At 39.3% G+C, this 24995-nt stretch overlaps 1 protein-coding gene across 4 annotated transcripts in view; it reads left to right on the top strand.

Annotated features, from left to right (window-relative positions):
- mcph1 (microcephalin 1) overlaps positions 1-24995 on the top strand; it is a 333731-nt gene that overhangs the window by 127526 nt on the left and 181210 nt on the right. For all 4 annotated transcript variants that reach the window (XM_072560569.1, XM_072560579.1, XM_072560560.1 and 1 more), the window contains exon 13: positions 20743-20820. In XM_072560569.1, coding sequence (XP_072416670.1) covers positions 20743-20820 — 78 coding nt within the window. The remainder of the gene's footprint in view (positions 1-20742; positions 20821-24995) is intronic.

Raw genomic sequence — 24995 nt, forward strand, 5'->3', positions numbered from 1 at the left:
TTCTTAATGCATCTGATGCTGCCGGGGAACAGCAAGGTGCAGAGGAATCTGCATGCTTAGCAATCTCTATTGTAGAAAGAATTGAAAAATACATTTAAGTCGTTAAAGATTTGGGCAATGACGCATGGAAAAAAAAAGGAAAGTGTAACTGTACGTTTGCAGGTTTGTAAATGAAATAAATCCAGTCCTTTCGCAGAAGCACTGAAGTAATTAAAAAACCTGTTTGAGCTAGAAGTATCAATCTTCACGATTTGGGCCAAAAGGTCTGGGTCCTTTTAGAAAGACATAAATGGTAAAAACTCCTCCTAGAATCCTGTAGTGGGATGCATCAAGATTGCTTTCATACTGTCAACATGGCAAGTGTTGTGTCCAACTTGCGTTCAGCTATCCAGGGTATGATCTGTGTACCCTTGGGAACTACATGAAGACCAGGAATAACTTCTGTTTCTGAAAGATTGAATTCATCATCATGAAATAAATTTGTTTATTATGGTGAAAATTTATCAATTTTGGTATTACTATCCATGTCGATTGGACAATTAAAAAGTATATAAACCTACAGAGGATCGGTTAGGTAGACACCTGGTTTGTGATGCAGTTTAACACCAACAGCATGAATTCAATTCCCATGCCAGCTGAGGTTTACATGAAGGTCCCATCTTAACCTCCCCCCACCTCACCTGAGGCGTGATGACCGTCATGTAAACTCACCACCACTTGTCTCCCGTAATGTGACAGCTGCCTCAAGGACTTGCCAACTTTAACTTTTACTTTCTATAAACGTAGGAACTATAGTTTATCAATATACTCTTAGTTTATTTATTTTTACGGATAGTTGAATATAGTGATAGAGTTGCACTGTTGTAATTTCTTCTCGTATTAAGCAATAATTCCTTAATGTATGAAGAAATGAGTAATTGCTTCAGGGTGGAGTTGTCAGACCATGAGAAGCATAACTGTGTTACTGTTAGTCCAGAGATTGGAAGAATGGTCCGTGGTATGAGTTCAAATTTCACGGAAGTAGTTGGAAAATGTAAATCTATTTAGAATATCTGCAAGAAAAGAAAAGCATGTTAGTGATGCTGAAATACTGGATTATTCTTAAAAACTTATTTGGTTAACCACTGCCCTTCAAGGAAGGAAATCTGCTGTCCAAACCTAATCTTGTCAACCTGTAAATCCAGACACACAGCAATGTGGTTGACTGTTAACTGATCTCTGAAATATGTCTCATGGCATTCAGATTTAGGAAACTGCAATAATGACATGTGATAATTATAAAATGAGACAGACACCCAGCTTCAGCCTTGGTGCCAACGCACCAAAGGCACATTCGGCTGAAGTAGTTCTACAAAGTCCTTTTCGTTGTCATCTGGACAGCACGTGTCCAGATGACATAATAATAGATGGGGAAATTAAATTGTAATGAGTAAATTTGCAAATGGATATAGATAGGCTAGGGAATGGGCCAAAATTTTGAAGTTGGAGTTTAATGTGGATAAGTGTGAGGTTACCATTGTAGTTAGAAGAATAAAAATGCAACGTATTCTCTAAATGAAGAGAAAGTTCTAAAAGCTTCAGTTCACATATACCGGGGTGTCCTTTAGTATGAATCACAGAAAGCTAGTGTGCGGTACAGCAGATAATAAAGAGGGCAAATGGAATTTTGACATTTATTGCGAAAGGAATAGAGTACACCAGTAGGGAAGTGTCATTGCAATTGTACAAGGTTAAACCACACCTGGAGTATGACATTCAGGTTTAGTTCCCTTACTTGAGGAAGGATGGAATTACATTGGAGGCAGATCAGAGAAAGTTCACTAGATTAATTCCAGAGGTGAAAAGCTTATCTTACGTGGCAGGGTTGAACAGTTCAGGCCTAAACTCGCTAACTGAGATACAAGATGCTAAAGAGGATTGATAAAGTAAACATGAAGTGGATTTTTCCCTTTGTATTGAGAGGTCATAGTTTCGGCATAAGGGGTGTCAGACTTAAAACAGATGAGGAGGAATTACTTCTTGCAAACACTCAAATCTATCAAATCACAACCTCAAAGTGTGTAGGGCACTGAAAAGAGTTTGAGGAGTTAGACAGATTTTTAGTTAGTAGCAGATGAAGGGTTTTGGAGAATGGGCAGGAAAGTGGAGTTGAGGTCAGCCATTATCTTACTAAATGGCTGAGCAGGTTCGAGGGGCTGAAGTCCTTACTCCTATTCCTAGTTTGTGTGTTCTCCTCTTTTGCTATTGCATTTTCCCATTTTAACTCCAGGATCATTGCTGGAATCCTCAAGCTAGTATCCTAGGCCCAATTATCTTGACCTACTTCATTGATGGGATTCCCTCCATCATAAGGTCAGAAAAGAAAATATGTGCACTGATTGCATTGCGTTTAGCCACATTTACAAATATAGATGACCCAGACTTGAGTTGATAATCAGCAAGCGATATTCACAACACAAGTTGGAGATGGTGATCATCTCCAACAAGCCTAAGTCTAACCAGCTCCCCTTTATATTCAACATCATTACTATTGCTGAACCTTCCACTTACTATGGACTAGGCCAGACCCCCCTCAAAATATTTCAAGAAGGTCGTCTAGACTTTAACTTTCTCTTATTTTAAAAGCAGGTGCGAAGTGGGTGTCCCAGAGGGATGCAACTGGTCAAACCATTCGGCTTGAAGCAAAACAAAATTTATTTGAACACTGCAGTTGAAACACGAACAAAACAAAGCAGAATTTAGCATAAGTTAACTATTGGAAAACTTAACCAACCCAATACAGTAGCTTAACTAATTAACTGTTCCAATACAGTAACACCCTATACACACACCCCCTAGCAAAAAGGTAAATTCAATCACCGATTCTTCCAGACATGAGGGAACAACATCCAGAGAGATTTCTGAGAAAGTCAGAGCAATCCTTTACTGAAACTTGCAAATCTTCTGGACCCTCGCATCTTTGTGACTTGCAGCTTAAAAGAAACAGTAGAAAACTTGAACTGGAAGAACTGACCACTCCTCTTCCGTTAAACTGTTTTTTTTTAAAAAAACCCAAAGGCCTCTTAAAACCTAGACACTTTGGCACCTCTGGCTTTTCAACCTATCTTCAAAAAAAACCAAGGACCAAGTTTCTTTTTTAAAGAAACAGCATTGTCACATCACCATCCCCCCCCCCCCCCCCAATAAAAAAAAGCCTTCATTGTACAAAGAGGGCTTCTTTTAAAACCCCTTAGTTTTCTTCTGTTACGACACTATAATACAAATATATTACATTGACTCGAAGCATGCAAACATTCATTGTTTCATTCTATTTTAGTCCATTTACACCTACCACCAAAAGTCTCTGTCTATCTTCATCCAAGTCGCAACAACGTGTTGGCAATTACATTTTCTCGTCCTGCCACGTGTATAATTTTCAAATTGAATGGATGCAGTAATAAGCTCCATCTTAACAATTTGGAATTTTTGTCTTCCAATTTCTCCAAAAACTTAAATGGGTTAGGAACGATATATACAATTGCCTCAGGCATATTACTGGCAATATAAATGTTGAAATGTTGTAACGCCAACACCAAACTCAAGGCCACCTCTTCATTCGTGGTATATTTCTGTTGGTGAATATTCAGTTTCCCCAAGAAATATCTGATAGGTCTTTCTATCTTCTCATCGTCATCTTGTAAGAGTACAGCACTGACACCCACATCACTCGCACCTTGAATGGCTTTGCATAATTAGGTGTGGCTCAGACTGGGGCAGTGGTTAACACAGCTTTCAGACTGTCAAATGCCTTCTGACAGTCAGCTGTCCCCTAAAGTTTCCTGCAATAGTCCAATAACTCAGTCAGTGGAGCAACTGCACTGCTAAAATTCATTATGTATTTCTGATAAAACCCATTCAATCCCAAGAGTCGTAGTACTGGTCTCTTTGTCGATGGTATGGGAAGCCTTTCAGTAACCTTTGTTTTCACGTTCTGTGGGGCCATCTGTCCGAGCCCGATAACTTGGCCCAGGAACGTGACTTGGGCTGTGGCGAATTCACTCTTTGCCAGGTCTATCACCAAGCCTGGCTTCCAAAGTCAATTAAATAATTCTAATAAATGCTGCAAATGTTCCTTCCATGTGTAACTAAAAATCACCAGGTCATCCATGTATACCACACAATTAGGTAATCCAGAAATGACTTTATAGATTATTCTTTGAAATGTGGCTGGCATATTTTTCATTCCAAATATCATTACTTTAAATTGGTATAGTCCAATCAGTTTTACACAAACCAAATTTTCTTCACTCTTTCGGGTAGTGGTACCTGCCAGTATTCTCTGAGTAAGTCCAACTTGAAAATATAAGTTGTTTGTCCCACCTTCTTGACACGGTCTTCGAAATGTGGAATCTGATATGAATTGGACTTTGTAACTGCATTGATTTTTCAATAATCTTCACATAACCATTGGGTACCAATTACTATGGGTGAGCTCCTGTCACTGTAACTCACTTTGATTATATTGTGTTTGAGCATGCATTCAATTTCTTTTTGAACATGTACCAACTTTAGATGGTAAAGTTTATAAGATTGTTGCTTAACTGGAATGCCACTTCCTATATCTATATCATGCATAATTAGATTAGTACTTCCTAGCTTATTCCCATGTCTCCCGTGTAATAGTACGGGATAGTATCTTCCTCTGAAAGGTAACAATAATTTATTCCAATTTTTGAGAATTCCCTCGTTGTTCAATTTAATTTGAGGAATGTCCAGTTCAGAATCCTCTGAGCTTGGTTTTTAAATCTGTGTTGTAACCAGTGACATCTTCTCCTTTCCTGTCAAAATACCATTTGAGCATATTCATGTGACATTCTCTAAGATTTCTTTCCATCTGGAGATCTTATCAAATAATTCACTTTGCTTAATCTCATTTCGATTTGATAAGGTCCACTAAATCTTGCTTTTAAAGGTTCACCTATCACTGGAAGTAACACTAACACTTTATCACTGTTAGCAACCTTGCGAGTTTGTGATTTCTTGTCTGCTTCCTGTTTCTTCATATGCTGTGATATTTTTAAATGCTGCCTAGCCAATTCACCCGCTCTATTTAACATTCCCTAAAATTTGATACATAGTCCAAAGGTGTGGTCTCTGAATTCTGACTATTTTCTCCTTAATTAATTGCGGTAGTCCACTCACCTTATCCCAAAATTCAAATGGACGGAATTTGGTCAATTCATTTGGTGCATCCCTATTGACAAAAGTACAAACAGAATTCCTTTATCCCAATCGTCTGGATAGTATTGACTATAAGACCTTAACATGGTCTTTAAAGTTTGCCACTTTTTTAGTGGTCCTTGCAATTCTGGATGATACACTGTGGATTGGAATTGTTTTATTCCTAAGCTATCCATAACTTCTCTGAATAATTTTGATGTAGAGTTTGCAGTGAAGACTGGTGCAAAGTCCATGTCCAATTCATCTGCGTGGTGAGCACTTCAATGTGATGAAAACAGAAGTTTCTAGATAAGCTCAGCAGGTCTGGCAACGTCATTGAAGAGAAATCAGAGTTGATGTTTCAGGTCCGGTGACTCTTCCTCAACTCTCGAAACGTTAACTCTGATTTCCCTTTGCAGATGCTGCCAGACCTGCTGAGCTTATCCACCAACTCCTGTTCTTGTTTCTGATTTACAGCATCAGCAGTTCTTTTGGTTTTTACTTCAATATGACAGTTTTGTATCTGGTAGAGGATGAAATGCCCCAGGCCAAGTGCTACTTAGAGTACTGCCAGAGACCAGACACCTGCTCAGCCCCAGTCAGGCGAGGGCCTTGTGGTGTCTGCAATCAGGGGCTTCCTTCAAGTGCATAGGTAGGAGCACCAGCAGCAGTTTGGATATGTGAAATGAAATTACCCCAGAACCTGCAGCAGTCTAATGAGTTATGTGAAAGTTCAGTTGCCTCCAAGAACTGGAGAACCAGCCCTAGCACCCTCAAGAGTTGCTGGAGAGGTGTGCATTCTATTGCTCCAGCAAATGTTCATCAAGGTCAAAGGCCTGGCAACAAGGGATTGGAAGCCATGAGCCCCAGTACAGATGCCCTGTGCATATATGTAGATAAAGTGGTGCTAGGAGGGACACAACCAGAGGAGGAGGCACACACTGGCACCTCGGCAGTTTCCACTCAGGGACAGATGGGCCTTCCACTTCCTCCCTACCTGCCCCCCTCAATGCATTTGAAGTTCATAACAAGATGGATCCATTTGTCTCTGGCAAGAAACATCTCAGTCTATCAGGACTGTCTAGACAGATACACCCTTGTGGTTGCTTGGTCAAAACTCCAATGCCAATGGGCTTCACTGCAAAGCAGGTTCCCTCCACCAGTTCACTCAGATATAGTAGATTGAAAGAAGAAACTTATTGAGGGCACTTTGGCACAGGTACAATGCACTGTATGTTGTTTTGCACTTAAGTAAACGGCATTGCGACTGAATGCAACTATGATAACATGATGCCTATAGGGTGTACCATGAGTCAGTGTTTGTGTTGAGAGCCTGCTGGAACATTTGGAAGCAAGATAAATAAGGCTGATGTAGGTCAATGGATATTATTGACACCTCATTTTGCAGCATTCTTATTCTTTACTTGGGTGTCCTTTACATTGCGCAGCACCAGGTGATAGTCCAACAGGTTTATTTGGAAGTGCTAGTTTTCGAAGCGCTGCTGCTTCTTCAAGTGGTTGTGAAGCAGGACCATATGACACATAATTTATAGCAAAAGATTACAGTCTCATCCAACCCAAATTGGAATTATCGAATCAATCCTGGACGAGCCACCGATCTGTTATAGACCAGACGAGACCCCCATCAAAATATTTCAAGAAGGTAGCCGAGACCTTAACTTTTGTATTATTTTAAAGGCAGATGTGAAGTGAGTGTTCCAGGGGTGATACAACTAGTCAAACCACCTGACTTAAAGCAAAACAGAATTTATTTAAACACTATAGTTGAAACATGAACAAAAGTAAGCGGAATTTAGAACAACTTAACTATTGGAAAACTTAACCGACTGAATACATAATTAACTGTTCCAATATAGTAACATCCCATAAACACACCCCTTGGCAAAAAAGTAAATTCAAAGAGATTCTTACAGGCACAAGGGAACAACATCTAGAGAGAGATTTCAGAGAAAATCAGAGCAATCCTTTTATGAAGCTTGTAACTCTTCTGTACTCTCACATCTTGTGACTGCTACAGTTTTTAAAAAAAGTACAAAGCCTGAATTAGGAGAACTGTTCACTCCCCTTCCATTGTTCAACTTTTGAAAAAAAGCCCAAAGACCTCTTCAAACCTAGTTTCTTCGGCACCTCTGCCTTTACAATCCCTCTTCAAAAATACCAAGGGTAGAATAACCTTTTTAAGGTCATAGCATCGTCACACCCTGTTAACTGCTTACAGATGAATATTGTCCAGAATTTGAACAGTACCAGCAACAAGAAAACTGTGACTACAAGTGAAGGTCAGAGGCTGGATAATCTGTAGTGAAAAATTCACTTCTTGATTCCCCAAAGTCTTTCAATTACCGGGCAGTGCAAGTCAGAAGTGTGATCGAACACTCTGCACTTAGCCAGATGAATGTAACTCTCAACATCTTTACAAACAACACCGTCCAGGACAAAGCAGTTTGCATGATTGTCAGCTCACCCGCCACATTTAGCATTAACTTTCTAAATCTCAGTGTGCTTGCAATTTGTACCATCTGCAAGAAGCAACTCACTAAGGTTTTTTCAACAGCATTATCCAAGCTCAAGACCTCAAATAACTTGAAGAACAAGGGAATAGGTGCATGGACGCACCATCACTTACAAATTATCCATCAAGTTACACACCATCTTAAATTGGAAAGATATAATTGTTCCTTCCCTGAGAACAGCACTATGTACACTTGCCATACATAGGCAGCAGCAGCAGTCAAGACGATAGAACAATATAGTGCAGAATAGGCCATTTGGTCCTCAATATTGCGCCAACCTGTGAACTATTCTGAGCTCATTCCCCTACACTATCCCATCAGCATCTATGTGCCTATCCAAGGATTGTTTAAATTCCCCCTAATGTGGCTGAGTTAAATGATGACTTGCCAGTAATTTAAAGGGCAATTGAGATGCCGACAAATGCTGTCCTTGTTAGCGATCACCAACATCCAATGAATAATCTTTTCAAAAAATGTTTAGTCTAGCAGAGGAAAGCAGCAAAGATGTGGTACTTTGAAGTTTTTGTACTGTGACAGAAACTTCTGAGTAAATATTGTGGCCATTGAAGGCAGTAATGCTTCAATTAGCTGTAGTTGTTAACATCACTGAAATCATAAAACTGAATGGAAAAAAGTTTAGATTTTGAACTACTGACAACTTTATAATCACATTAATTATTATAGCCCAGGGTGAAATAACTTTGTTTGTGGAAGTAAAAACCTTGGTGAAATGAGGTAGTTCAAAGACCTAAAATAAATAGTCCAAGAATATAAATTTGATGGAATATTTTTGAGCATGTCAATTCTATCAGCAGATAGAGCTGGATGCAGACAGTTGTTAAACTGCAAGGCATTAACCCGGGAAAGCTATGATCCTTTGACATTCTTTGACAATGAAAGCTGCAATAATTGTAAGTCCTTTGCAGCCATTACTGAAATACAGGCTGTGAAGGAGTAAACTATATTCCACAGTTGAAAGAAAAGCACCATGTTCCTAAATCTTTGAGAAATGAGATTTGAAAATTTTAATCAAGAATAAACAGCAATCTAACTGAGGGTCAAGTTAATTTAATAAAGCAAAGCAGTGAAATTAAATGTGCCTAATTTGCAAATGCAATATAATGCTAAGCATGAATTATTCGGTATATGCACATCAATGTATGCAAATAATATCATGTTCAAAGGCCAAATATAGGTATTCTGTTTCTGTTTAGTTTAATACTAAATTTTAGATCAAATTCTCTTGCTTTCCTTGACATCATTCTGACCATGTGTCATAAGCTCTTTTACAGAAAAAAGTGGCTTTATCTGAAACTTAGATTTTGAGTAAATTCCATTCAGTCTAAGACTGAGTGCATGCGTTTGTTGAGGAAAGTGTAAATCTTGAATTGTACAAACCGAACTTAGTTTGTAGTTGTCATTAAACTGAAATGTGCAGTTGAAGTTTAGTCTGTGCTAGAAAAACAGGTTTCTTTTCCTCTAGGATTGCAGCAAAACAGCAGATTAATTAAGTAACGGCTGAAACTGAATCCTCAGCAAAAAAACTAGAGATGCTGAAAAAACTCAACAGATCAAGTAGCATATGTGGAAAAAAAGCAGAGTTAACATTTCAGGTCCATTGACTCTTCTGATCTCTGGGTGATTTGCAACACCCTGAACTCTGCTTTCATGCTTGCTCTTCATAGCCCTCAATTGTTTGATCTGTCAAAATATATCAACCTCCTGTTTAAATATTTTCAGTGATCTAGCCTCCATAATTCCAGAGCAGCTAATTCCAGACATTGACTACCCTGTAGGAGAAGAAATTCTTTTGTGTCTCAATTTCAGTGTCTTTTTATTCTGTTACCCATCGTGCTCAGTTGACTGATTTAAGATGCAGAGTGCCATCAACAGTGCAGGTTAAGTTCCCATAGTGGCTGATGTCAACATGAAGGTTCTACTTTCTCAACCTTGTCCCTCATCTGAGGCATGGTGACCCTCAGGTTAAACCACCATTTGTCATCTCTCTTCAAAGAGAGAACAACTTTAAGGTCTCTGGGACTATGGAGACTTTATCTTTTAATTACGTCCCCTAGTTCAAGATTTCCGCAATTAAGTAAACACCTTTCTCAACATCTACACTGTCAAGCCCCCTCAGAATCTTGTATAATTTAGTATGAATATCCTTCATTGTTCTTAACTCGAAATGAATAAAGGCCTAACCTGTTTAACTGTTCTTGTTAATTAAATCCCTTCATCCCAGGAATCAGCCTCGTGAATCTCCTTTGGATTGCCTTCAGTGCCAGTGCATCCTTCTTTAAATAAGGAGATCAAAATTGCAGCCTCACCAAAATCCTACAGATCGTAACAAGGTTTCCCTGTTTTTGAACTCCAAGCCCACACACCACCCCCCCACCCCAGTTTTAAAGGATAAAATTTCATTTGCCTTCTCAAGTATGTGCTAAATTGCATGCTACTTTATCGTATTTCATGAGCAAGAACTCCCAAATCCCCCTCTACTGCACTTTTTCAAAGATTTTCTCTATTTAAATTATAATCTGATCTCCTTACCAAATTGCACAGCCTCATGCTTTTCCACATTAAATTTGAGCTGGTAATATTTTGCTCGCTTACTCAACTTATCCAAACCCTCTTGCAGATTTCTTATGCCTTTATCCAAACATGCTTTCACCTATTTTTGTATCATGAGCAGATTTGGTTGCACCAAATCTGTCCCTTCAAGTCTTTAATAGAGATAGAAGGGCCGATTCTTGTGGCACTCCACTTGTTGCATCTTTCCATCCTGAAAAAGACCCACTAATCCTAACTCTGTCTTCTCTGTATTAATCAATCCTTAATCTATGTTAATAAATTGTCCCCAGTGCCTTGCCATCCTATCTTGTGCAATAGCCTGTTATTTGGCACCTTATCAAAAACCTTCTGGAATCCCAAATGTACTCTAACTACCAGATCCCTTTATCAATTCTGCTTGTATCCTCAGAGAACTCTAGCAAATTTGTTAAATGTGTTTCTCTTGCACAAAACCAAGCTGAGTCGATTTGATTGTGTTGTTTTTCTAAATGTCCTATTTCTTCCTTAATAATGAACTCTATCATTTTCACAATAACGGTGAACTGGCCTAGAGTTTCCTGCTTTCTGTCTCTTTCCCTTCTTGAACAGTGGTGTCTCATTATTAGCAGTTTTCCAATCTGCTGGAACATCCCAGAATTCAGTGATTGCTGGAATATTTTGACCATTGTCTGCATTTTATCTGCAATCACTTTCTTGAAAACTCTTCAGAACAGGCCAACAAGTCCTGGCAATTAGTCTGCCTTCAGTCCCATTATTTTGTCCAATACTTCAGTCCTCATGATCGTGACTGTTACAAGGCATTTCTTCCTATTAGTATCATGTTATGTATTATTTATGGGATGTTTATAGTGTCCTCCACTGTGAAAGCAATACAAAATACTGATTTGAATTATCTACCATTTTCCTATTATCAATTCCTAAGTCAGATCCTCCAAGAGACCCACACTTTGGCTACTCTTTCTTTTATAAACCCATAGAAATTCTGACTGTTTGTTTTACGTTTCTTGCAAATTTACTTTCAGAATCATTTTTCTTCATTTTCTTTTTGGCATTTTAGTTGTTTTGAAAAAAAAACATCCTCCAGTCTACCACTAGTTTTCACCACTTTATATGTCTTATTTTTTTCAATGGATATTTTCCATAGGTCGTTGATCCTTCTTATCAAATCCTTTTCAGCTAAGCATTATAAAATATCTGCTTAAATATGTATCATTAGTCATCTACTAGCCTTTCCCTTCATCTATATTCCCAGCCCATTTCAGACTACTTTTTTTTTCTCATACGTCTTTAATTGCCCTTAAGTTGAGAGTACTGGATTGATACCAGAGTTTCTTTCCCTCAAACTGAATTTGAAATTCTGCTTTGTTGTTATCGTTGTTCTCGAAGAGATCCTCAACTAGGAAATCTCTTATTAATCCTTCTTTATTCCACGTGGATAGGCCTAAAATAGCCTGTTCCTACGTATGTCCTGCAATGTACTGCTCTAAGAAACCATTCTTGATGCAGTCTACAGATCTGTATTACATGTTACTCTTGTATGTGACTGCAGGTAAGGAATGTACTGGGGCCCAAGGTTTCCGTCTCTGTCATTGTCCAATAGATATAAGGTTCTTGTAAGCTGTGTCATCAAGATGTACAGTATGGAAACAAACCCTTTGGACCAACCCGTCCATGTCGGCCAGATATATCAAGCCAATCTAGTCCCACCTGCCAGCATCCGGCCCATATCCCTCCAAACCCTTCCTATTCATTTACCCATCCAAATGCCTCTTAAATGTTGCCTCCACCACTTCCTCTGGCAGCTCACTCCATGCACGCCCCAGATAAAACAGCCCCAACCTGTTCAGCCTCTCCCTATTGCTCAAATCCTCCAACCCTGGCAACATCCTTGCAAATCTTTTCTGAAAACTTTCAAGTTTCACAACATCTTTCCGATAGGAAAGAGACCACAATTGCAAACAATATACCAACAGTGGCCTAACCAATGTCCTGTACAGCCACAACATGACCTCCCAACCCCTGTACTCAGTACTCTGACGAATAAAGGAAAGCATGCCAAACGCCACCTTCACTATCCTATCTACCTGTGACTCCACTTTCAAGGAGCTATGAACTTGCACTCCAAGGTCTCTTTGTTCAGCAACACTCCTGAGGACCTTACCATTACATGTATAAGTCCTGCTAAGATTTGCTTTCTCAAAATGCAGCACCTCACATTTATCTGAATTAAACTCCATCTGCCACTTCTCAGCCCATTGGCCCATCTGGTCAAGATCCTGTTGTAATCTGAGGTAACCTATTTGGCTGTCCACTACACCTCCAATTTTGGTGTCATCTGCAAACTTACTAACTGTACCTCTTATGCTCACATCCAAATCATTTATATAAATGACAAAAAGTAGACGACCTAACACCGATCCTAGTGGCACTCCACTGGTCACAGGCCTCCAGTCTGAAAAGCAACCCTCCACCACTACCCTGTCTTCTACCTTTGAGCCAATTCTGTATCCAAATGGCTCGTTCTCCCTGTATTCTGTGAGATCTAAACTTGCTAATCAGTCTCCCATGGGGAACCTCATCGAACGCCTTACTGAAGTCCATATAGATTGCATCTACTGCTCTGCCCTCGTCAATCCTCTTTGTTACTTCTTCAAAAAACTTAATCAAGTTTGTGAGACATGATTTCCCATGCACAAAGCCATGTTGACTATCCCTAATCAGTCCTTGCCTTTCCAAATACATGTACGTCCTGTCCCTCAGGATTCCCTCCAACAACTTGCCCACCACCAAGGTCAGGCTCCCTGGTCTATAGTTCTCTGGCTTGTCCTTACCACCCTCCTCAAACTGTGGCACCAAGTTAGCCAAACTCCAGTCTTCCGGCACCTCACCTGTGACTATCAATGATACAAATATCTCAGCAAGAGGCCCAGCATTCACTTCTCTAGCTTCCCACAGAGTTCTCGGGTACACCTGATCAGGTCCTGGGGGTTTATCCACCTTTGTGCATTTCAAGACATCCAGCACATCCTCCTCTGTAATTACACCATTTCTTTCCCTACAGTCTATATCTTCCATATCCTTTTCCACAATAGATACTGGTGCGAAATACTCATTTAGTATCTCCCCCATTTTCTGTGGCTTCACACAAAAGCTGCCTTGCTGATCTTTGAGGGCCCCTATTCTCTCCCTCGTTACCTTTTTGTCCTTAATGTATTTGTAAAAACGCTCTGAATTCTCCTTAATTCTATTTGCTAAAGTTATCTCATGTCCCCTTTTTGCCCTCCTGATTTCCGTCTTAAGTATAGTCCTACTTCCTTTATACTCTTCTAAGGATTCACTCGATCTATCCCGTCTATACATTACATATGCTTCCTCCTTTTTCTTAACCAAACCCTCAATTTCTTTAGACATCAGCATTCCCTATACCTACCAGCCTTTCCTTTCACCCTAACAGGAATATACTTTCTCCACATTCTCGTTATCTATGTCATTAAGAATAGAGACTTCTGACAACTATGCTCACTGACTATGGCAGTTTGGTACAGGGAACCTTTAAAGTGGCAGGAAACAATATGAATGTAGTAATAGTAGGGGATGGCATAATTTGGACAATTGATACTGTTCTCTGTAGCCATGAACATACCCGGTGCCAGGTTAAGGACATCTCCTTGGGACTGCAAATGAACCAAGAGTAGGAGGGCAGAGATCCAGTTATAGCCAGCTAGAGATTATTATCTAAACTTTGGGAAGTTTGGCATTCGGCATGTCCACAAGGACTCTCACCAATTTTTATAGATGCACCATAGAAAGCATCCAGTCTGGATGCATCACAGTGTGGTTTGGCAACTGCTGTTCCCAAGACCACGAGAAACTACAGAGAGTTGTGAACGCAGCCCAGTCCATCATGCAATCCAGCCTTCCATCCTTTGGCTCCATCTATTCTTGCTGCTGCCTCGGGAAAGCAGCCAACATAATCAAAGATCCCCTGTTTTCCACTCTCTCCCATTACGTAAAAGCTAAAAAAAAGCTTGTATGCAACCCCATAAGAATAGGTTCAAGAACAGCTTCTTCCCCACTGTTGTTCGACTTCTGAAGGGTTCTCTCAAACTTTAAGTTTAATGTTGATCTCGCTCTCTGTGCACCTTCTCTGCCATTACATTGTATTCTTCGCTTTGTTCTATTATCCTAATGCACTTTGTATGGTATGACCTGCCTGTACTCCACACCTCGGTTCGTGTGATAATAATAAATCAGATTAAAGAGTGAATAAAGACAGGTATTTAATGCATAGCTAAAAGATTGATGTGGATGAAATAGGTTTCAGTTCGCCAACACTGTCACCAGTATAGTTTAGAAGGGAGCTAGTGAATTTTGTGAAGATTTAGAAGGGAGCTGTTCCAATGGGACAGGCTTCATTTGAACCACGCTGGGACCAGTATCCTGGTGAATCAAACAACTAGGGCCATCGAGAGGGCTTTAAACTAATTGAAGGGGAGGCAGTTTCTCAAGAAGCGATATCTGGTCCCAAAAGGCAAAAGGATGTGCCCGCATTGCAGGGCAGCTTTAAGATGATAACAGCCAGAGTGGGACAGGAAGAGACAGTGAGTGCCAAAGAACAGTTTAAAAAAGCAAATGGCATCAAGAGGAAAAATGGCAAAAAGGCAAAATTAATGGCTCTTAACTAGAAAATGGTTGATTAGCTCAGTTGTTTGGACTGCTGGTTTGCTACGCCGAGTGATGCCAACAGCTTTGGCTCAGTTCCATTCTGGCTGAGGTTACCACAAAGGATCCTTCTTCTCAATCTCTCCTCTGAACTGAGGTATGGTGACCCTCAGCTTAAACCTTCACCAATCATCTATCTCTCTCTAAGGAGAGAGTAGCCCTATGGTGTGTTCAGGCGATAGCGACTTTCTCTTCAGGTGGAAAGTTATGAAATCAGTTTGACAGGCACTGAAACTGTTAATGACCAAGAAAACTGAAGATCAAATTATTTCTGGGAGTTCTGTGGGAGCAAGTTAACAGAATACTTTATCTTAATGTCAAAAGAATTTGAAAAAAAATAAGTATCTGGTGTTGTCCAAGCTGAAAATTCAAGATGCAAGAATGAAGCCTAAGAAAGTTAACCATCTTAGCACCCTCCACCCCCAAACAAACGCACAATGTTGTCCAAATTTTGCTCTGGAGGCAGGGTTAATCTGACTCTCTGCTGGGTGTAGATTAGAGGAAGCCATGAGGGCAGTCAAATGCTAAGGTGGGCTGCTTAGAAACTCACTTTGGTTCGCTGAAACATTGGTTCCTATTGTTTACTTATATTTTTGGCTGTATTATGAGCAAATTTGGTTGCTTCGTAAGAGGATTACCTCCTGGTATGACTTGCAGCAAGGAAGCGTGTGCTTTTATGCCAACCGAGATCCCAGCCTCCCCCGATGGTCACTCATGCACGCTACGCTAACTTGTGGCCCTTCTGTACCATTCATCTAGTATTCACTCTGCACAGAACCAATGAAACCTGTAGTAACAATCCAAACTACTTAAGAGCTTAAATCAAGCTCATTCATAACTTTGTTGAAAAACAATTGCAGAACCACATCCCATCTCTAATTTTAGGTTTTCCCTACATCCCCCAACTTCTGTTCCAATATGATCAGATGCATGAAAATTGATGCCTGAGTTTGGAACTAGTGTGAATACCTATAAAGTGTCATACCATTTCAAAAGTTGATCATTTTTTTTTCAATATTCTGAACATGAAACTTTCTAACAATCTGATGAATTTTATTAAAAAGTGAAATTAGATTAGATTACTTAGTGTGGAAACAGGCCCTTCGGCCCAACAAGTCCTCATCGATCCTCCAAAGAGCAACCCACCCAGACCCATTCCCCTATATTTACCCCTTCACCTAACACGACGGGCAATTTAGCATGGCCAATTCACCTAACCACATTTTTTTATGTGGACAGTGGGAGGAAACCAACACAGACACTGGGAGAATGTGCAAACACAGACAGTTGCCTGAGGCGGGAATTGAACCCAGGTCTCTGGCACTGTGAGGTAGCAGTGCTAACCAGTGTACCACCGTGCTGCAGTATGACTCTTCAGGTTAATTAATCCATGTCTCTTAAGCATGATTAGTCATGCTTTGTAAACAACAATTTTGAAAATGACGTATCTTATCAAATTATTGTAATTTCTAGAAATGCTTATCTTGATTTTATTTTTGTAGAGATTATTGTGAGTAAAATGTGATTTTTAATGTATTTTTGCTTCAGCAGCCTTACAATATAAGCCATGCCACAACTGCCTGCCTTTTTCACTTACAGCAACATTATGCTACTGGTCCTTGCTGTAAACCATACCAGGAGGTAATCCTCCTTCAAAGCAGCCAAATTTCCTCCCAGAGGAATCACAGTGGGTCTATGAGAGGATTCATCCAATGGCACTGGCAAGCCCCAGCACTGACTAAAATCCTAACCATTTAAGCATTTCTTGCTTTCTTTTAATTAGATTTGAAACACAAAAGCAGACTAAACATTAGTGTGAGATACTGTAATAAATGGGGCTTGACATTACAATTTATGCATTGTTCAAGTTACTGTTTATTCACGTGTTGGCAAGTTATTTGTTTTAATGAAACAAAGCAATCTCTCCAACTCTTGGCCAAAGCAAGTCTTTAGGTTGTTTAACTTTTGTAGCAGTGTTCAGTAATGTCAGAATACATATGGAAGTACTAGTTAGAAGGGGAAATTGAAACTTTTTATTTTCCTTAAGGTCGGCATAATGGATATATTCATTTGGAGGTTGCTTAGTTTAGTCTGCTCCTTTATCTCTCATGTTTGCTTGGTTCACATGAAGTGCGGGGCAGATAATATATTGATAGCTGCCAACAAAAGCACTCACAATAAGCCACACTGGCATTTTGTAGATCCTGTTGGAGTTTCTGTAATTTTGCTACTGTATGTTTTTGAACTGCGCTTATACACCTTCATAGCTGCGCCACTGGAGCATTGAGGAGTTTGTTTTTTTTTCCTTATGAGACAATTGAACATAGTAGAATAGTGTTTCAGAGAATAACAGTGAATCACACAAAGTAAAAGGAGGTGCAATAGCACTCTAAATTAGGGATAAAGTCTGTTCATTAGCAAAAGGGATCTTAGATCAAAGGATCAAAATGTGGAACCATTTTGCTGGAACTAGAAAAGAGCAAGTGACAGCAAACATTTGTAGGAGTTGTTATTACTAGTGTTGAGCATCTTTGGATAGAACATAGAACAATACAGCACAGAACAGGCCCTTCGGCCCACGATGTTGTGCCGAACATTTGTCCGAGCTTAAGCACCCATCCATGTACCCATCCAATTGCCGCTTAAAGGTCGCCAATGATTCTGACTCTGCCACTCCCACAGGCAGCGCATTCCATGTCCCCACCACTCTCTGGGTAAAGAACCTACCCCTGACATTCCCCCCATACCTTCCACCCTTCACCTTAAATTTATGTCCCCTTGTAACACTCTGTTGTACCCAGGGAAAAGGTTTCTGACTGTCTGTTCCTCTGATCATCTTATGTTTGGTTCCTGATTTTAGTCACCCTATAGTTACATCAATTGCATCATACCTCTTCAGTCCAAGTCATGCTTGCAAGTCATCATCCCTTTTCTTGAATGCTTTATGCATTTGGACTGAGTGGCTTTAAGTCTACCCTTTTAACATTATTCTTATTTTTGATTGTCATTGATGTTTGCCTTACTTTATCTGTCTGCAATTTGTGCTTATTACTTTCCTACTTTTACTTATTTTGGTTATTTTCAATCTTAATTCCCTGTTAGGTTCCAATTGCCCTGCCAATCTAGTTTAAGCTCTTCCTAACTGCAGTCACAAATCTCTCTGCAAGATGTTAGTCCCAATCTCACTAAAGTGTGACATTTATTTTATGCAGGTCCTATCTTCACTGGGCCATCTTTGAGTTCTTAAAATTGGTAGTGCTTTGAGTGAATATATCAAGAAAAAGCCAGCTGGATCCTCGCCTGAAGGGATAGAAAATGTGATAATATGCCACCTGATGCAACCTATTTTCACTTATCAAGTTATCAACTCATATTGCATGTTATCCCTAGAGATGTCACCACATGACTTGTCACCTGCAATTGTTCTGGCCTCTTCTGTCACTGCTTGCCAATTGCCTCTACTTGCTGTATATCTGTTTTCCACACCAATCAGAAAGCAAACATGCTCTCTACTGTCACTCAAAACAGCAACTTTTCCTTCAATCTAAATTCTTTATAAATAGTAAGTCTTCAATGAGCATTAAATAGAACAAAATTATGTTCCTGTAATTTTTCTCTTGGATTACTCCAAGCATGATCATTGAGATTTAATTGTTTAATTCCATAAGACTCCAACAAAACATGTTGGATCTTTGATCTGTTGGCTCTGATTGATAAGAGTTGAGGATAATTAACTTCCTATTTAAGAATTCATCTTGCATTGAGGTAGAAAGGAATTTAAAAATCAGGTTACTACATTTTCTTATGTGTATTTTTTAAATAAATACTTGAATGGAATTATTGTATAATCTGGAAATTTTGCTCATGCTGATATGCATTTTTGTACAGTTTCTTCCTCAGGTCATCATTACATAATTTAATCTGACACTGAGTCACTACCTTGTTGGAAGTAACTGAGGCCTCATCTACCAATTTAAGTGAATGTAAACCATCTCCTCGCACTACTTTAAAACGAGCAGAGTATTTTCTAAGTGTTCTTGACCAGCATTTTCCCCTCAACTCTTGAAAAAGATCTTGCTGTGCATGTGCAGATATTTGTGTTTCCAGATAACCATATGTCAGAAATAATTTAATGGTGTGAAGCACCTGGTGACATTGAGGATGTAAGAGCTATTACGTAAACACACATTTGCTATTTTTCCTTCTCCTGTATTATGGAGATTCATGTCTCATTGCTATCCTTTCAAGTGAATGCAACCCTTCATAATAAAAAAAATTGAATCTTATTCATCTCAATCTTATTTATCTACCCCCTTGCTATCAATTCACCACTCTCCTGCAAAGCAATCTATTTCACTGCCTGAGTATGTGAATCTATGAACAGATGTGCCATAGTTGTGCAACGTGATGTTTGAGTTGTACAAATGTTCACCTGACCTATTGTCTGACGCTGCCGTAAACACACAAGTACAAATTTCATTCATTCAACTCAAAAAATCTTGTATTGGCACCACAGTTCTACAAGTCAAAGTTCACTAAAATGTCATGTTAAAATATCTGAAAAGCAGATGAATAATAGAAGGCCCTACAGTGCAGAAAGAGGCCATTCGGGCATCGAGACTGTACCGACCCTCGGAGCATCCCACCTCGACCCACCCTATTCCCCCTAGCCCAGCATTTCCCATGGATAATCCACCTAGCCTGTACATCCTTGGACACTATCGGCAATTTAGCATGGCCAATCTACCTAACCTGCACATCTTTGGACTATGTTCTTTAATTATATCTGGCTGCTTCCTCATTATAATTCATTTTCATTGGAAACATGCATATAAATATCATACTTTTCACTGAAGACCATGAAATATTTAGGTGATCCTGGTAGACATTTTACATCTTTGACAAAAACAAAAGTGTTTGCTTTAATTGATTGATGATGAAATGATATTTACATTTATCAGTAATGAACAGAAGGAAAACTTATAGAAGGTAGAGAATGAAAGCGGTGTGCAAAGGTTTGGTGTTGAGTAATTTAAAAAGGCTATCCATTTATAAATGAACATTTTTTATTCATTCATTTGATGTGAGCGTCATTAGTTTGATTAGCATTTATTGCTTTTGCCCAGTTGCCTAGAGGAGAGTTAAGAATCAAGCTCTTTGCTGTGGATCTTCAGTTATGTGTAGGCCACTTCAGGTAATGATGGAAAATTTCCTTCACTAAAGGACATTTGTAAATTTGGATATTTAACGATAATTGACAGTGGTTATGTGGTCACCATTATTCTAGCTTTTAATTCCAGAATTTATTGTTATTGAATTGAAATTTCACCCTCTACCATAGTGGGGTCCAAACTCCCATCCCCAGAACTCGTCTGGTGACATGAATTCCTACAGTGTTTATAAGAGATGTCGGCTGATGCTTTCAGCCTGTGAACTTCCTGCAGCGTCTTTGTACTGCCTCTTTCTGATGACCACTCCCAGCCACTGCTCCAGAACTAGTTAAAAGTTGAACAGGAATACTGAAAATAGCTGACATTCAAATTACTTTAATTTTAATGCTATGACAAAAAAAGAATCCTTTGGAATATTTTTGGTTATTTCGCATTCTGTCATAAGATATTCTGTAAATTCTAATAATGGTGTAGTAATTCTATCATGGAGTTGATGACTATGGTTCTTCCTGACGAAAATGTATGATTTTTCTCATGTCTTCCAGATTCTTTGGTCTTTGGAGCAAGGGTTTTGGGTTCCTGAAGAGCCCTATGAACTATCAGCCCAATTTCCGGCAGCAACTGTAAGTTATTATCGATTTGTAGCCTTTTGTTCATAAAAGAAATACTAATTGGGAGCATGATTGGCATAATAAATATTTGAACAGTTGTTGGCATATGTGATTTTATTTTTTGGTTCTTCATTGAAAGGTGTTTTTTGCACTGAGCTCAAAACTTTTTTTTGTTCATTATCTGGAAATCTGCCTTGCATTCAAGTTTGTAGCATAGTAGTGATCATTAGCATGAATTTGCATGTTTTCTGTAAACTAGCAATTCAAGGTGAATTGTCAATGTCTGAGGAATAAGCTATTCATCTTAGTTGAGGGACTCTAGGAACGGTCCAAGACATTTCCAGTGGTGGTGTTTCTGTTTTACAAAATTGTAAGCAAAACAATTCAATTTTGTTGCACAATAATGATACCAGCCATTCTACTGAGGAAAATCATCCAGGTAATTCAGCTTTTTTCCATAAATTGTAGCTCAAGCATGTGTGTTTATTTTGCCTCCCTCTTTTGTGAACTTTTGTGAACTTGTCGCATGAGCTGCTATTTTAAGCTAAAGTGAAGCTTGCTTGGTGATCTTGCAAATGGGCTCTAAAATCTCAGAATTGTTCAAAAGTATTGAAAACACACCTTTCATAGATCGTGCATCTTCTCTGGATGGACCATGGTAAACATTGTAATTCCAAATCAGTATGGAAATCAATGCATGATATTATGGACGAATGATCTTTGCAGGTGCATGGAAGCATGCCATTTTGAAATGTGAGCAAGCAGACACAATTTTATGAATGTAGCTGGTTTAATGTTGCATGTAACCTATTGCTGGGTAGTGCCCAACACACTGAACATATTGCACAATGACGGAAGTGTAAGCTAACTGAGATTTACTTCACCTTTTTAAACTGAGCCTTGCAGCAAATCATAGCTTGAATCCAGGCAAGTTGACTGTCCAACTGTGTTCAGACTGCAATCATGAACCAGTTATGTTGGCTTGACTCTCGATCCTTAGTGCTGACTCCAATTGTTGTTAACTGCTGGAACTTTGCTCTGATCAGTGGTTGGGTGAGTGTGATGACTGTTTCTCTGCAATTGCTGTAACAGGGTATATTTGATGAAGGCCCAGGTAATAATTGAGGTTTTCAAAGCTCCCCAAAGTGTTTTAGCATCTGGAGTCAAAATATCAGCCTGCCACATTGTTATGGTTTGTTTCTCAAGTTATACCTCCAGTGTGCTGTTAAAAGGCGAGTTAAGTATAGAAAGCACGTGTTGAGGAAATTAATCCTAAAAGAAATATTCTGAAGCTATAACCTGAAAGCAAATAGGATTCCTTTACGCTGAGTTGTAATTCTACCTCACCTTACCTCACCTGCATTCTTATCTAACCTTGTCAGTGTATCCTTGTTATTCATTTCTTCCATGTGAATTGTTTTGATGATCTGAATAATGCAATTTAAAAGAGTGCTGAATGTATATTGAGTAATAACCTTCTAAAGTGAATTGGATAACACTTGGAAAACATTTACAGGTGTATAGGTGAAGTGCAACTAATTAGTGCTACCACAGAATCTGTAGACTGATTGAGCTGAATGGCTTCCTGTGCTGTATCAGTCTGCTGCTGTAGGAAGAAGAGATGAGGGCTACGAGTCTTCCTTTTAAGTTGAAAAGCATTTTGAGAGTAATATTGTTTTCTTTTGTAAAGAGCTCTGACTGGTTAGGGATTAAATGAGCCTTAGGAGGTTTATAAACCAGCTATCAATCTTATATCCATTTATATTTCAGTTATGGATGGGAACAAGAGATAAACAAACTTACAAATCTGTTCCTTTTTATCCATAATCAGTGTTTTTTTAAAGATATGTGTCTGTCTTTCCCAGCCACCGTTATTTTGTAATCAATTTAAAGTCATCAGATTTCTGTGGATTTGAACAAAAAGGATAACATATTCATGCACTCAGCCTTAAAATCTTACTACTATGGCAGTCACACACCAGTCACTCTAGAAGGATACAAATGTTCAGCTAACAGCATAGTTAACAGTTTACAAACCTTTGAGTAACCAGTGAAGAAGGAAGCTTCTTCCCACTCTGGAATTGTTGCTTATGTAAATTTGGATGACTAGGGTCAAAAGGTTCCTTTTGAAATGAAGACTGATCAGCAGGTCACGTAGACAGGTTCTCATGGCCTTCGTATCAGAGGTCCACTTACCATACAGGTAAGCTTGGGAGTTTTTGGGAACAGACTGCAAGACTTTTAAAAATATTTTTAAGCCTCATAGTTCTGAAAAGGCAAAAGTAACACAGACTTTCTCTGTGGTTGTTATACTGTTGGGATGATTCTACAGACTACCCCTGCTCTCTGTTGCCTTTTGGGATAATAGGGCTTCGGTATCATAGAACCTGTTGTAATCAATAGTGTTTGATATACAATAGAAACGGTTTGTTGTATTTTCAGTTTCAGCCTCATGGTCAAAGGCCATTCATGTTCAGAGAAGGTAAATGGTGGTCTTTGCACTTTTTTTCTGGATAGCTGGTCTTATCAGACTTCTTTCATATGTTGGAAACCTGGAGACATAGACTGTAGGAGTCCATTATCTTAATGCTTTGGCGTCAGTTACAACAAAGCAGGCATGAAATTTCACCGAAGAGTACACTCTTGACAAGCCCATTTGAGTGGGAGACTTGCACCTATTATAAATTCAAAATGAGAACTTTGTGGAAGCATGACAACCTGTATTAAAGTTGTCAAGGCTGCTGATCCCTAGGCAGCCATTTTAACAGGTTTTTACTCTACATTTTAAAAAAATGGTTTTAATAACTGTCATATTTTAGTGCCTGTGCTGCCAAGACAGTTTAAAAAATATACTGGCAATTCATGATATTCAGACCATGTCTATTGATTTTTTTTTAGAATTTTTGTCTTGATTTTTGTGATGACTGCTAGAATGTTGAACAGAAGCAGTCCCACTCATCTACCACAACACCCTCTTTCTGTTTGTAATGAATAATCTTGTTGTTCTGACATTGACAAAAAAATGCCATCCCATATTGGTTGGTGTAAATATTTTGATACAGTATTACAGTTCCTTTGGACGAGGTTCGGTGTCAGCTGGTTAATTGATGGGATCAGGTAATAAATGTTTGTGTTAACAACATAGTCATAATAATACAGTAATCATAGGGGGTGGCACTGTGGCTCAGTGGTTAGCACTGCTGCCTCACAGCGCCAGAGACCTGGGTTCAACTGTCTGTGTGGAGTTTGCACATTCTCCACACAGAGAATGTGTCTGCGTGGGTTTCCTCCAGGTGTTCCGATTTCCTCCCACAGTCCAAAGATGTGCAGGTTAGGTGAATTGGCCATGCTAAATTGCCCGTAATGTTAGGTGGATTAGCCAGGGGTAAATATCGGGGGGTGGGTTTCTCTTCGGAGGGTTGGTGTGGACTTGTTGGGCCAAAGGGCCTGTTTCCACACTGTAGGTAATCTAATTTAGAAGCACTTCTACTCCTACAAGTATTCTGGAAACATGGTTCAACATTGGAATCCGTGAAAGCAAGAGGAGATGTCATGAATTCAATTTAACTGAATCATACAGAAAATACTTGTTCCATATTTGTTTCAATGTCAGCATACATTCTTTAAGAGTACTGTCAGTGTTTCTGAAAAAGGTTTTCTGACAACCCTTGCATTCCTAGTGCAGTTGCACCACCTGGGAGTTGGGGTTTGTTATTGAGATTTCTTCCGATCCGAAATAAACTTGCAGCATGAATAGGTACTTGGGACTTTGTTGTGGCCGTTTCGGAGACATGGATAGAGTAGGGTGAGAAATGGATATTACAGGTTCCAGGGTTCAGATCTTTCGTTAAGAACAGGCAAGGCGGTAAAAGAGGGGGAGGTGTGGCCTTGTTAGTTAAGGATAGTATAACGGTGGCTGAAAGACAAGGACTTGTCTACTGAAGTAGTGTGGGCTGAGGTTAGACACAGGGGTGGAGAGGTCACACTGCTTGGATTTTTTTTAAGAGGCCCCCGCAGAGTTCAGGCAAGTGGAGGAGAGGACTGGCAAAATGATTTTTGGTAGAAGTGAAAGGAACAAGGTGGTCATTATGGGGGACTTTAACTTCCCCAACATTGACTGGGAATGCTATAACTCTAACACATCGGATGAATCAGTTTTTGTCCAATGTGTACAGGAGGGTTTCCTG

This window comes from Chiloscyllium punctatum, chromosome 3, assembly GCF_047496795.1.
Source record: "Chiloscyllium punctatum isolate Juve2018m chromosome 3, sChiPun1.3, whole genome shotgun sequence".
Lineage (NCBI taxonomy): Eukaryota > Metazoa > Chordata > Chondrichthyes > Orectolobiformes > Hemiscylliidae > Chiloscyllium > Chiloscyllium punctatum.